General features: G+C 35.4%; 1 protein-coding gene across 2 annotated transcripts in view; it reads left to right on the top strand.

Annotated features, from left to right (window-relative positions):
• Positions 1–14,124, top strand: part of ADGRL4 (adhesion G protein-coupled receptor L4) — a 141,125-nt gene extending 127,001 nt beyond the window's left edge. For both annotated transcript variants that reach the window (XM_013962706.2, XM_018045666.1), the window contains exons 13-15: positions 10,739–10,830; positions 12,186–12,354; positions 12,719–14,124. In XM_013962706.2, the coding sequence (XP_013818160.1) occupies positions 10,739–10,830; positions 12,186–12,354; positions 12,719–12,781 (324 nt within the window). In that variant the 3' untranslated portion in view covers positions 12,782–14,124. The remainder of the gene's footprint in view (positions 1–10,738; positions 10,831–12,185; positions 12,355–12,718) is intronic.

The raw sequence follows: 15,047 nt of genomic DNA, 5'->3' as shown, positions 1-15,047 counted from the left end.
GCCTACCTTAAACATGCTCAGAACTATTATGTTAGCCTAAAGTTGAGCAAATCTTTTAACACAAAGCCTGTTGTGTAAGAAAGTATTGAATATCTCATGTAATTTCTTGAATACTGAAAGAGAAAAACTGAGTGGTTGTATGGGTACAGATATTTGTCAGTGTCCTGGTTGTTTACCCTGGCGACCGTGGGGCTGACTGGGAGCTGAGGCTCGCTGCCCCCCGCCCAGCATCAAGAGAGTACCATACCACATATAACAAGACTGGGAAAAATCAAAATTCAAAATTTGAAATACAGTTTCTACTGAATGCATATCACTTTCCCACCACTGTAAAGTCAAGAAATCCTAAATCAAAAATGAGGGACTCTCTGTAATGATAATATTAAGAAGAATAAATACTTATCCTATAAAGTTCATGTGAGGGTTAAATAAATGAATAAATAAAGAAGGCTGAGAATAGTGTGTCTGGCACATAGAAAACTCTCAATAAATATTAGTATAATTTTTTTTTACGATCTGAGTCTCTGTTTTGGATATTGAGTATATGAAAAATGGTAGAACAATTCATCCAGTTGTATACCCAAGAAGTAAAGGCCTGTTGGGAGAGTATTGCTGTGTTTTAAAGCGTAAATCTTAAGAGATTGTCAAGTATCAGGAATATTGTTAATGTTGTTAAGTTTCTAAGTCATGTCCGACTCTTTGCGACCCTGTGAACTTCAGCAGGGCTGACTGGCTTCCCTGTCCTCTGCTATCTCCTGGAGTTTGCTCAAGTTCATGTCCATTAATACACTGTTAATATCCCAGAATAATCTATGAGGGATACTCTCCTCTTTGGATATTTAAAACCTACTTAAATATACTGTATTTTCAGATTCTTGCAGATGTTTCAGTATATTTCAGATTGCTGAATTTTCTTTTCCTATAGTTATAAACTGCACTCCCATTTCTGCATAGTTTGCTCTCTCATGTGCCAGGCGTTAGCCTCAGGAGAGGACATTCTAGATATTCCCAAAGCTGCTCAATACTGAGCCTAGGGAATATTTAAAAAAGATGAGGCTTGTGATGATGGGAAAGAAATGTCTCCTAGCAGTGTCATGAAGCTAATGTAGGGGAAAAGTTAGTCCACTCCACAGTTCTAATAAAAGATCAACAAACTCATTGGCATCACAATTTCTGTGTTTCCTCTAAGTTTATACTAATGCAATTTACCATCTAAACTTTGAAAATTTCATTTCTAACTATTACTGACCAGGGTTCTTGGCCTCCTTAATCAGTAGAAATTAATCTAAGACCAGACAAGAAATTCAAACAAAGCTTTATTGGAGACCCTGCTGCAGCAGGGTGTCGGGGGATGGCAAGAACAAGCAACAGGTGTCCTTGCCCGCTTGCTCCCTGAGAGGATGAACTTGTTCCATATATGGGGTGAGGGTAGGGATGTGTTCCGGGGTCAGGCCACAAGGATAGCTTAGGTGGCTTGCCCACCACTTAGGTGGTGGTGTGTGCAGGGGGCATGTGCAGTACCCTGCTTTTGCTCCTGAGCCCTGCTTTTGCTCCAGGTTCTTCAAAAGTGATAGTTGAGTTTATTGGTCTCTCTGTATCTTTTGTCCAGAATCGGCCACACTTAATTTTAGTCCCACGTAGTTTCTTTGTATTTTGTTGCTTGAGGAGGGGTGTGTTCAGGTGCATACATTGCTGCACTGCACTAAAGGTCCCAGGGTTCAGCTTGTCTTATGACTATTACTTTATTAGCAAAAGGTGTTTAACTAGTGCGTGCTGCAATTCATGGGGTTGCAAAGAGTCAGATACGACTGAGCGACTGAACTGAACTGAACTGAACCCAATCAGTTGCTTCCTGGCACAGCTTCATCACGCAGATCTTGGGATTTCCAGAGGGAGTTCTGCCAAGCCTGCGTGTATTCTTTACTGGGCTCAAACCTTTTAAATGTGCTTTCAGCCGCTATATGCCTTCAGGTCTTTCTCATAGTGTTGCCAGATTAGTAAATAAAAATAGGATTCCAGTTAAATTCGAATTTCAGAAAAATGACAATGTAATTTTATCAGGGTATTTTATCAGTCTCAGTACATTCACACATGTTCAGGTTCCACAGTGGTTGCAATATCTGAAAATTCACCCCCTCCTCCTTTGAGATCTCTTTTCAAACAATTATAGATCAGCCTTCATTGAAAGGATAATTTCCTTGGGGTTTTCTACTATGAAGTCAGTGTCCTCAGATTATAAAAAAGATCAGATGAGAGAATAATTTGGAAGCTATGAAATGAGAATTGTCATACAAACCACAGAATGCTCATGTGCTTTGACTTTCAGATAAACAACAAATTATTTTTTAAGTATGTTCTCAATGTTGTATGGAATACACTTACACTAAAAAATTACATTGTCATTTTTCTGAAATTCAAATTTAACTGGCATCCTATATTTTTATTTACTAATCTGGCCACACTATGAGAAAGACCTGTAAAAGCAGGTATTAATGTTATAATGAAGAAAATTTAACAAGTACTTGGAAGTATAGACTGCATTTATGATTTGTTGAAAAGGAAGTAATTTACAAGTTATAACTTGGCTTGATCTTTTTACTTTAGGAAATACAGAAACAGATTTCACAAATAATAAATGTTTTCATATAATTGACTACCCACAAAATATCTAGAACATAAATAATAAATATGAGTTATTGATACATTAGCATTTGTTTTAAGCTGGATTTAAAATTTTTATTTTAAAAATAAATACTCTAACTATGTGGGATTTAATATCTATACCAAGGTAATCAGTGATAGTAAACTAACACAGGGTGTTTTACTGATGCTGTAATAACAAATTATTACAAACTTCTTGGCCACAAATCTGTGAGTTCACAGTAGGGGAGGTCAGAGGTCTGCAAACAGAGAGGCTTAACTGACTCCTCTGCTCAGAGACTCACTGGGCTAAAAACAACACAAAAGCCATCCTGGAAACTTTAGGGGAGAATTTATTTCTGTGCTTATTCAGATTGTTGGCCAAATTCAGTTTCATGCAATTTGATTTCTTTGCTGACTTTTGGACAGATGTCAGACTTCATTTCGGAGAAGGCAGTGGCAACCCACTCGTCTCTTGCCTGGAAAATCCCATGGACGGAGGAGCCTGGTAGGCTGCAGTCCATGGGGTCACAAAGAGTCAGACACGACTGAGCGACTTCACTTTCACTTTTCACTTTCATGCATTGGAGAAGGAAATGGCAACCCACTCCAGTGTTCTTGCCTGGAGAATCCCAGGGACGGGGGAGCCTGGTGGGCTGCCGTTTGTGGGGTTGCAGAGAGTCGGACACGACTGAAGCAACTTAGCAGCAGCAGACTCCACTTGTGGAGGCTCCCGCATTTCCTGCCTCATGGCCCACTTGGTCTTCTCTGCTTTCTGACCTTCACTCCTGCCCCATCTCTCCTGCCTTCTGCAGCATCTCTCTGCTGGCTCTCTTTGCCTTCCTCTTTGGTTAAGGGCTCACATGTTGACATTGAGCCCTTTTTGATCCAGGATAACTTTCTTATCCTAAAGTCTATAACCTTAATTCTATCTATAAAATCCCTTTTGCTGTACTCACAGGGTTCCAGATGTTAGGGTGTAGACATTTTTTTGGAGGGGCATATTATTCCACTTATCACATAACCCAGTACTATGTGAATATCCTGTAACTAAGGCATGTAATTAAGGCATGAGCTTCCTCGTAGTTCAGTCGGTAAAGAATCTGCCTGCAATCCCAGAGACCTGAATTTGATTCCTGGGTCAGGAAGATACCCTGTAGAAGGAAATGGCAACCCACTCCAGTATTCTTGCCTAGAGAATCCCATGGACAGAGGAGCCTGACAGGCTACAGTCCATGGGGTCGCAAGAGTTGGACATGAATTAGCAACTAACCCACCCCCCTGCAAGACGTGTAAAAGAGCAATTCCAGATTTTTTTTTTTTTAAGAAAATCAGAAGATCAAACTCTCAGCACTTAATTCCAATCTAGCTAATAGATTTTTTGTATTAATAGATTATCTTTTCATTTTAAAGCTTAAATTAAGAACTACTTAGCCATCTCTGCAGTGGTCTAAGGATTGAGAATGGGTCTTCTTTTCTTATAGCCTCTTGGTAAGCCAGTAAAAAGCACCTTTCGTCCATAGCAGAAGCAGTTTTGTTCTAGTCCAGTTAATTTAAAGGTAATAAAACTATCTGAAAGGATATTATGGTTGTGATCATGACACATTCTTAAATGAACCAGATCACACTTGATATATGTGAAAAATTAAAGCATGGGACTAAAAGTGCTGTAAGAGAAATTTTCTTATTTTTTCTGGTGAGATCTGACATCAGCATATAGATGGCTTCATCAATTATTGAGAAAAAGACTAAGAAAGAGAAAAAAATGACTGATTGAAATGCTTCATTTTGAAGTCTGAGTTTGAAGCTCTTAGGTTGAATGTACCCTGTTAGCCTTAATCTTTAAGAATTAGCAGCTGCTCTCTCACCAATGCATCTATTTAAATTTCTAGTAAAAAAAAAAAAAAAGAAACCTAACCCACTTAAAAAAATTTAATGCTTTCTGTCAAACATCAGAGTATGTGTGCCAAAATTTAAATTAATTGCATGTATCAATAAATTGAAGAAACAGATATCTGTATAGATAAATATCACTTAAGATGAAGCAAAGGAAATTATTTTGAAAGATTTTTTTCCGCAGCTATTTTTATTCTTTTCTGTACTCTGTATTCTAAAGTATAGCAGTGAATTTCAGAGTTCTTATATTTACCATGTAGTGTCCTTGTTTTGTTTATTCCTAGAAAAGTATTGTGGACTCCTGGTTGATAAGTTAAAACTATGTTTTAAAAATTGAGACAGAAATGATAATGAATGACTGTTAATTTGCAAGTCATTAATTAGCCCCTTTGCTTTTGTGATGCTAGCATTAGAGATAAATAATAAAGGAACAACAGCTCTTAATATCGGCACACATAGGTAAACAGTAATGAGCAAAAGTGTGAATCATTTTAAACTGTCTATTTTCCTAATTAGGGTTAATAGTAATTGTTTCCATTATATTTTTAAAGACTTGCCTGGTGGCTCAGATGGTAAAGAATCTGCCTGCAATGCAGGAGACCTGGGTTTCATCCCTGAATTGAGAAGATCCCCTGAAGGAGGGCATGGCAACCCACTCCAATATCCTTTTCTGGAGAATCCCCATGGACAGAGGAGCCTGGAAGGCTACAATCCATGGGGTCACAAAGAGTCAGACACAACTGAGCGACTAAGAACAATACATTATATTTTAAAGCTTTACTGAAGCATTCAAGTTTGTTATTATTGACAGTGTTAATAGTATCTTTCCAATTATTTAATCTAAAATATAGATGTTTCTCTATAAATTTTCAAAATACTTCTGGAATAATTGCAAACTATTTCTTGTTATTAGAAATGTTTTTTTTAATTCTATATAATCTTGTTCTGAGTATTGTTTTTATCACATCTCACACGGTTCATGCTTATTTAACAAAATATTCCCTCCCAGAAGATACTTTCAGGACCGTGTAAACATGCATAGAGTTTCAGCTTAATTTCCACCTCTTAGTAAATGAACTCATGTGCCTCTGCTGCTGCTAAGTCGTCGTGTCTGACTCTGTGTGATCCCATAGATGGCAGCCCACCAGGCTCCCTCATCCCTGGGATTCTCCAGGCAAGAACACTGGAGTGGGTTGCCACTTCCTTCTCCAATGCATGAAAGTGAAAAGTGAAAGTGAAGTCGCTCAGTTGTGTCCGACTCTTAACGACCCCATGGACTGCAGCCTACCAGGCTCCTCTGCCCATGGAATTTTCCAGGCAAGAGCACTGGAGTGGGTTGTCATTGCATGTGCCTTTAGGTGATACTAATTCTTAACTCTATTAGAAAAAGAATTTAAAGTAGCTTATGTATTTATGAATGAAAAGAGAATGAGGCAGTGTAAAAGGAATAAATGTAGGTTTTTCCAGTTATCCCAAATTTGCTGAAAATTATAATATGACCTTGGATTTGGCTTTGAGTTTTGTCAAGGAAAAAGGTATTCTGACACTTGTTAAAATGGTAAGTAAGACTTCATTCAGGACTATTGTGATAGGTGTCAAAACTATCAATATAGAAGGGATTAAGAACAACTCTGAATACTATAAGAACAACCAGGGATTTATAGCCTGAGAACAGGTTATGTGTGGGGGTTGTGGATGGAAAATTACTAAGACATCAAATGTAGGGAGAATTCTTGCTAAACTTATTTTAAGAGCTTTCTTGCTGAATGGCAGTCCAGGGTGATCAGATATCAATGATGGGAGATGGAAAATTTGATTAAACGTTGAAAGTGATCGCATATCAAGGGGGGAGGGGGAAATCCTCTGTAAGCTGACTCAACAGAATTCCTGCTAAAACTAGACACTGCAAAAATGGCACTGAGGCCCAGGGTCAAGGCCTGAATGAGAAGAGGGCTCATAGAAACTTGACTATAGTTTAGTTAAGGAAAGTTATTGTCAGTTTCCTACTGATGAAAGCCAGGGAAGAACATGTCAACATACAGAATTGGCACTGTCCAAAACAGTAAAAAATACCATCATGCTCTGCATTTCCATGCAGTTGAACTCAGATTTGATTTTATCATTTGGGTTTCAGTTTTTCACAAAGCTACCCTGGGAGTCTGTAGGTAGGTAAGTAGTGTTAAACAGAGGTGGTGAGGTAATGAGCTAAGGGGATATCTAAGGGTCCTGCAAGGACAGTGACCTGAAGGCATGCTTTGTGTGCTGGAGGAAGAACAGAGAACCCAATGTGAGTGGAGTGAACTGATCAAAGCAGAGAGAAGTAGAATTTGAAGGAAGAAATATATAATTTCAGACCTTGTTGGGAGATTTTCAGATTTAACTCAAATAGCAACCTATGGGAGGGTTCAGACTAAAGAAATGATCTGACGTACATTTTAAAAGGTCGATCTTTCTTCTGTAACGAGAAAAGACTGTAGGAAGGCAAGGACGCAAGCAGAGAGACCAGTTAGGAAGCTTTAGCCCAGGAGAGGGCTGACGGTGTCCTCTTCCAGAAGGAAATGTAAAGACGTTATGCAGTGGTCATATTCCAAATATGTTTTGAAGGTAAAGATGAAAGATTTGTTGATGAATAAACTTGATTACTGCTAAAAAACGAGATATAAGTTGGTAAAGTTTACAGCAAAAATGGATTCTTTAGGAGAATAGTAGTTTAATTTTTGACATTTTAATTCATCATGTCCATTGGATTTCCAAGTGAAAAAGTCAGAGCCTAAGGATCTTATTTGAATCCACTGAGTCCGAGCAAGTACGTATACGTAGATAGGTCCAGTGACTGAGATCCAGACAAATCACTTATTTTCTCTGTGTTGTACTCCTTTGGCCACTCAAGACTGGCCTAGAAATCATGCATTAGAGTGTCATCCCTGTCCTTCTCTACTCTGCAAACAACTGCATGGCACTTCCTGAATAGAATTGTACACGCCTGTTGACTGGCCATCTCCCCTATTACACTGCAAGTTTCTTTTGGAAAGGGACTATAGTGCATAAGTGATTCTTGAGTGAAAGAATAAAAAACCTTTGCCTTCAAGATAAAATCTAAGTCCTCTTTATCTCTTTCTATCTTGCCTCCTGCTCGTCTTCCCTTTGTTTTCCTTAAAGACATACCACATTCTTGACTCTTTTAGGTCTCATGGCTTTTTTAAAATGCCATTTTCTATCATGAAATGCCTTTCTCCCTCATTTCTGATCAAGTTCTGGCTTAAATGCTAAATGTACCCAGCCCTCACCACTATACCAGACACTTCAGTTCAGTTCAGTTCAGTCCCTCAGTCATGTCTGACTCTGCGACCCCATGAATCGCAGCACGCCAGGCCTCCCTGTCCATCACCAACTCCTGGAGTTCACTCAGACTCAACGTCCATTGAGTCAGTGATGCCATCCAGCCATCTCATCCTCTGTCATCCCCTTCTCCTCCTCCCCTCAGTCCCTCCCAGCATCAAGAGTATTTTCCAATGAGTCAACTCTTTGCATAAGGTGGCCAAAGTACTGGAGTTTCAGTGGACCTTTTATAAGATGTTTTAAATACATGCAAATAAAATGCTCCATATGCTTTCATTGTTGATTAGTCGCTAAGTTATGTCCTACTCTTTTGAGACCCCATGGACTATAGCCCACCAGGATCCTCTGTCCATGGGATTTCCCAGGCCAGAACACTGGAGTGGGTTGTCATTTCCTTCTGCAAGGAGTCTTTCCAACTCAGGGATTGAAGCTACATCTCCGGTTTCTCCTATATTGGCAGGTAGATTTTTTACCACTGAGCAACTGGTATTGTCATCAAATGTGAATAATACAATGTATTTCTGATTGTTTTCATTGCATAAAACCATAACACTTTTTTGATAAAAATGCTTTAACCTGTTTTATCTTACAATTGGGAAAACATGTTTATGGACTAAGAATCAGTCTCCTGTTTCTATAGTAGCACCTATTTTATGTGTAAACATTTTCCCTTTTATGTAGAAAACATGTACTTTCCATAACTAGATCACCCATAGAGAATGTTCCATTTTATTCTTCATTATTTTAGCATATGATATAAAAGCATATCCAAAATGCGTATGCATTTGTGAGAAACCGTAAGAGCAACTGTTTTCCAAATGTGTTTTATCAAAATTAGAATTTTAAGAAACTCTAATAAAGATTATAAATGTTAACCACTAACTTTCATTGGTGAAAAATCATTTTAAAATTTAATGTTATTTTATCTTACAACTCTTCTTTTGTTGAGATAAGTTCAATATAAACACCTCATAAAATTCTCTGAAGATTTCAAACTAATAATGTTTTGAGTATATTATTTATACTAACCAAATTTTAATACTTTTCCTTATTTTAAAAAATGTATAAAATTAAATACAACTGTTCCCAAATTTATTTAAAGAAGCTGTAGCTATAGAAATCCAGAAACTACTAAACATCTCTCTTTCATAAGTAGCAAAGACTATTTATGAAATTAAATATTATTAAATTGTCATTCAATTTAATTGTCTGAGCATGTAACAGAGCATGAAACTTGTCAACTGAATCAATTTAAATATATTTTATCTCTCCTCTACAATTGCTGAATTCTTTTATTTGCATGGGCTCCTTACTTAATAAGAATTTATTAATCATATAATTGGAAGCAATAAATATTTGGAAGCAGGAGAAGGGACTAGATCCATATTCCTCTTAAGAGTTTCTCTCAAGAACCTCTCCATGGAGACATGACAATATGAAATTATCTGATCTATTATTTTATACTGCTTTTGAATCAGTAACTAATAAATACCATTTTCAGTGCTGTGTTTGTGCTCAGTTGCTCAGTTTTGTCCTACTCTTTCTGACCCTTTGGACTGTACCCTGCCACCTCCTCTGTCCATGAGATTTTCCAGACAAGAATGCTGGAGTGGGTTGCCATTTCCTCCTCCAGGAGATCTTCCTGTGGCTCCTGCATTGCAGGTGGATTCTTTACCACTGAGCCTTCGAGGAAACCCCTATGATTTTCAAAAGCTATGTAAAATTTTTAGAATATGGAAGAAAAAACATAATTTTTCTATGTTTCTGAAATACTAGTATAACAATTAGCCAAATATTAAAATACTGCACTTTGCTACTGCTGTTATAAAATGCTTTTGAAAAATCTGTTTGGGTTAATAAAGTATATTCAATAGAAGATTAATCTACAAATTATTTTTATAATTTTAATATTTCACATTATTAGTATGCTTTTGTTTAAAAAAATATACATTTAAAATATATCCCTCAAGCATCCAGTATAAATAAATTTATATTTTAAAAATAAATGAAAATAAAATATATCCCTCAATTAATCCTCTGACACTGTAAATATGGCTTACAAATCACCAAGAATACAGGAAAAGGAAAAAAAAGAAATGGAAATTTTTCATAATAAAGTCATTTTAGAAGGGGTAAAAATTCTCTGCATTCTGTATAACCAATACTCAGGAATATAGATAATAGAATATAAATATTTATCAATAAAATGTATATGTCTTCAAACAAACATATATTTCATTGAAACATTCATTTTGAAGGTTTATGAGGTTAAATTTAGGAAAATTAAACCTCAGCATAATATTAAAAGAGACAGCTAAAGGAACCATACAAAACAAAGTTTATTCAAACTTTTTATAGTGATAGAACTTGAGAGTGTTTTTTCTAATTTCCTTTCAAATTCTCTTTTCCAGTTAAAATTTTCAAAGGATTGACAGAATTATCACTAAAACTTTTCAAAGAAATAGCACACAATTTAATGAACAAAAATTTGATTTCTCAAACATTCATTAAGTTTTTCAAACCAAAATTTATCTTAATATGTATATTAACCATATTATTGGCAGAAGATGATATTCATCAATCTGTAGACATGATTGTAACATCTGAAGAAATTCTTGAACAGGTGCTTAATACAATCTGGCAAATTGTACTACTATGATTTGTACTGACAATTTTCAGTGGTATTGTAAAGATCAACACCTCTTTGTTTGCATACGTCTATCAGAGGATTTGTACTTCTTAATATACATAAAAATGCCATGGTTTGCTGGGTTTTATTTATTTTATATCTTTGCCACGTGTTTATTTTATTTATATGTATCTAGTTTGTTATGAAAATTATCTCTTGAAATTATTTTCTCAGGTTAATCTCTTGGCATTTGGAGTTATCATATACAAAGTTTTTCGTCACACTGCGGGGTTGAAACCAGAAGTTAGTTGCTATGAGAACATAAGGTAAGCATTTCTTCAATTGTATTTTCTTTAGCAGTTCAAAGCTTCAGTAACTTAAAGTGCAAATAATTTTTGGAAGGCAGTTTTTAAATTATTTTTTCACATTTTCTCCCATCATATTTAAAATAGTTACTGCTAAATAGCACTTAATATATTTAATAAGCCTGTAATCACCACAGATCAAATGGTAAGTAATCTTTTTTGAACATACTCCCTTTTGGGAAAAAAAAAAAGAAAGATAATGACTACATTTTAAGATAAAAGCCAGCCTTAAGATCTTCTCAAAGCAGTTCTCAGAGCTTAGTAGCTGTGTTTCTTTCTTGTGATTCCTAGTTTGCATGCTGCCATGATTTTTCCTCACCTCCTGCCCTTTAAAACTGATTTATTGATATCTTGAAAGTGGTTTGTTCAGGAAAAACTGCAGTGTACTGTAGGGAACATTAGAAACAACTGACATTTGAGTCGCTTGGGAACACTTCTGTAGTTTCTATATCTTGCACAAGATTTATAGTTAGAAGTTAGCAAATGTTTGATTACTTTCTTTTATTCCTCACCATTCATAGTAACATGTAAGTTGCTGGTTTTAATAAAGTTGAAAATGACTCATTTTCTGTGGTGCACTGCAAAAATATCTTCTGCAGTAAAGAATGATTGCACTAAGAATGAATGAGAAAATAAGCATCAGTTGCCTAATTTTCAAGGCAGTATCCTCAGTGAGCTGGATTGAATGTTTTACCAAAACTCAGAGGCAGTAAGTTCAAAATATGTAAGAGAGTATCTTCCTGTGTTTTGTTTTTTTGTTTTATTCAAGAAATCAGCATTCTAACATGAATTTACTTTGAAGTAACTGTATGGGAAACCCCTCCCCCCCAAATTGTTGATTTATATCTTACATGTTCTTCTCTACTGAGCCTAAAAGGAAAGCAGAAGCTTCCTTTGATGTCCTGCCTATGTGCTGACCTAAATCCACATGGTATATTTTTCAAGGTTTCTTAGGGAGACTACTTCCTAACAGCTATATGTCTTAGCTCCAGGAGTTCCTGCAACATTGATTTTGAAATCAAAGCATACACAGTATAGTATACCAGATGAGCATATTTTAAGATTAAGGAAATTTCTCAAAAACTACCAGATTTTAATAATGCTGCCTTGAATTTGGACACATGTCTCAACCACAGTGCACTAGTATACCTTAGCCTGTCCCATGTAACTATGGCACAGTTTATCAGTTTCAAAATTCTTGTTGGTCTTTACCAAAGATTTCTGGGTTATTCCAACTTCCTACAAAATTTAAGGGATTTGAGGATGTGTTAAGTCTTCATAGCTTTCTCAGCTGGAGCATTGCAAATTTCTTCTAGGTCTTGTGCCCGAGGAGCTCTTGCCCTCCTCTTCCTCCTTGGCACCACCTGGATCTTTGGCGTTCTCCATGTTGTGCATGCATCGGTGGTGACAGCTTATCTCTTCACCGTCAGCAATGCTTTCCAGGGGATGTTCATCTTCTTATTCTTGTGTATCTTATCTAGAAAGGTAAATGATTTGTTATTCTTGTCAACCTTCTAGTATAGATACGTATGTAGCATCAGTGAACAAATTGATATAAATTCTCATTTTCATAAATTTATGACTTGTGCCTTTATTGCCTAAATGCAGTACATCTTAGCATTGAAATAATCAGAACACCTGTTGTTCATAGAAAAATGTGCTTTTAAAAACTTACTAGTAGGAATATAAATAATACAGCTTACATTCACTTGAGTGTATTCTGACATATAATCAGAAAGCAACAATAATTTATAAACCAAATATAAGTTTAATGTGATTTGAAAATAAATTGATGTGATTGTTGCAATTATGTTTCACATTTCTTACTTTATTTTTTTCTTTTTTTTAGATCCAAGAAGAATATTATAGATTATTCAAAAATGTCCCTTGTTGTTTCGGATGTTTGAGGTAAACAGAACTATAGATGGTTATTGTTATGCAGAAATAAAAATGCCTAGCTGTGGATGGCCAATGTATAAATATGATTCAAACAAATTGTCCAATTATTAATTACAAGATAATCAAATATTTTAAATCCATTTTTCTGTTTACTGTGTAGGAACTGTAGATAATACAAAATAAAATTATGTACCATATAGCTATAGTAAGCTTTTCTACATGACTTACTTAGCTATGGCAAAAATAGTATTACAGATATTTGGAAAGTAATTAGTTTTTCAGAATGATATCACTGCACCCAAGGAAAGATTTTCTTTCTAACACAAAAAAAAGTATGACTGTCCTGAAGGAAACCCACTGGCTTGATATTATTGTGACTCATGTTGCCTTTGAAATTAGTCCTCTATCACCTTGGTAATGAGCTCTGTTACAGAAAGTAAAACATAAGAGAATGAAGGGGTAGAATATGAAACAGTAAAAAGAGAGTGAATGTTATAACAAAGAGATGTATTTTGAGCAGACTTGGTGTTTTGTAAACTAGATGAGAATTGAATAAGCACAGCTTACAATTCCATGAGTTGTTCTGAACTTAAAGTTTTACTGAAACAACTTGTACTTGTAACATCAATTTTCTATTCCAATAGAAAACACAAAACTTCACAAAAGGAAAAACTAAACATTTCTGTTCTGTTTTTATGTTAATATTAGAATGAAGTATATGCTCTTTCTATACTTATTTCACAGATTGTGACTTCAAATGCTTATTCAGTAGTACATAAATGTGTCAGAATGTAATATTGTTCATGCCTGTAAATGTAAAAATCATGTATATAAACCTGAAGTACTCTATTCCATAACCTTTCAGTGCAGTGAAAAATACTGTATCTCATTAGACTCATATATTTGAGTTCTTTATTTTTTTTAATTTTAGAAATATTATGGTTCACATTGCAATATTCCCTTTTAACTTACTATTTTTAAAAGGGCACTGTAAATATGAAAGTATTCATAAAGTGAATTGCTATTTTTTTCTGTTCAGAAAAGTACACATTAAAAATGTTATTTATAACAAAGAGATCATTGAGAACTGACTGTATAAACTTCCACAAAGAATATATTTTCTGACAGTTTTCCACTAGTAAAATATATCTCCTAAAATGTAAGTCTTCTACCTTCCAATCTTCAAATTAAAATATAGAAGCAGGGATTTTATTTCAAAATATATGTAATTGGTCTGCACTTACCTGTAAAAGTATGCCAATACACCAAATGTTGAGAATTTAACTTAATTTCTCCAGCTGTTAAAATGAAGTCTGTCAAATCTTGCTCTAACAAATAAAATGTTATCTAAATGAATCCTTCTACTGCTTGGCTGAGTCATTTCTCAAGAAAGATAAGCTACCTGCCAATGTCTTAAACATTTTTAGAAGATCTGTGATAATAACTTTTTATTTGATCTTTTGATCTCTTATATGGTTAGCCTATAACCTGTTATTATCATTATAATTATCGCTATAGGACAGTGCTGTTGGAATAGGATACTGAAAAGTAATCAGTTCAATCAGTGTATACAAATTATGTGTCGTGGGCAGAATAATGGCCCTCCCAAAATGCTCCCATCCTAATCTTTAGAATACATGAATATGTTAGGTTACATGGAGAGAAGAATTAACCAGCTAATAGCTATCAGCTAATCTTGGCATGAGGAAATTATCCTGGATTATCCAAGTGGGCCCCGTGTAATTACAAGGTTCCTTATAAACGAAAGATAGAGGCAGAAGGAATGCAACACGAGACGTACTCACCCGCACATTGCTGGCTTGGGAAATGGAAGCAGTCCAGGAGCCGCAATATGCAGGCAGGCAGCCTATAAACTGAAAAAGGCAGGAACATGGACTCTCCCCTAGACCTTCTAGAAGGAAGGCAGCTCTGGTGAACCTTCATTTTAGCCTGGAGAAACTCAATTCCAACTTCTAATCTCCAGAACTGTAAAATAATAAATGCCACTCAATAACATCCATTGTCACAAGTGCTTGATTTACTGAGGACATTATCATCAATCAAGAGCAGATATAATTCAGAGAGGCTATGAAACAGGAAAACAAAAGTGAAGGTCTGCATTGGGTTTATTTTTGTTTATATCCTAGGAATAAATGTGCTGCTTGTGAATCAAATAAAAAGAAAATAATAAATGTATATTATTTTAAGCCACCAAGTTTGTTGATAATTTGTCACAAGTTTGTTGATAATTTTCATAATTTTTTCAAAACAACTATAGG

The sequence above is a fragment of the Capra hircus genome, chromosome 3, assembly GCF_001704415.2.
Source record: "Capra hircus breed San Clemente chromosome 3, ASM170441v1, whole genome shotgun sequence".
Taxonomy (NCBI): domain Eukaryota; kingdom Metazoa; phylum Chordata; class Mammalia; order Artiodactyla; family Bovidae; genus Capra; species Capra hircus.
This window is presented reverse-complemented; position numbering and strand designations above follow the sequence as displayed.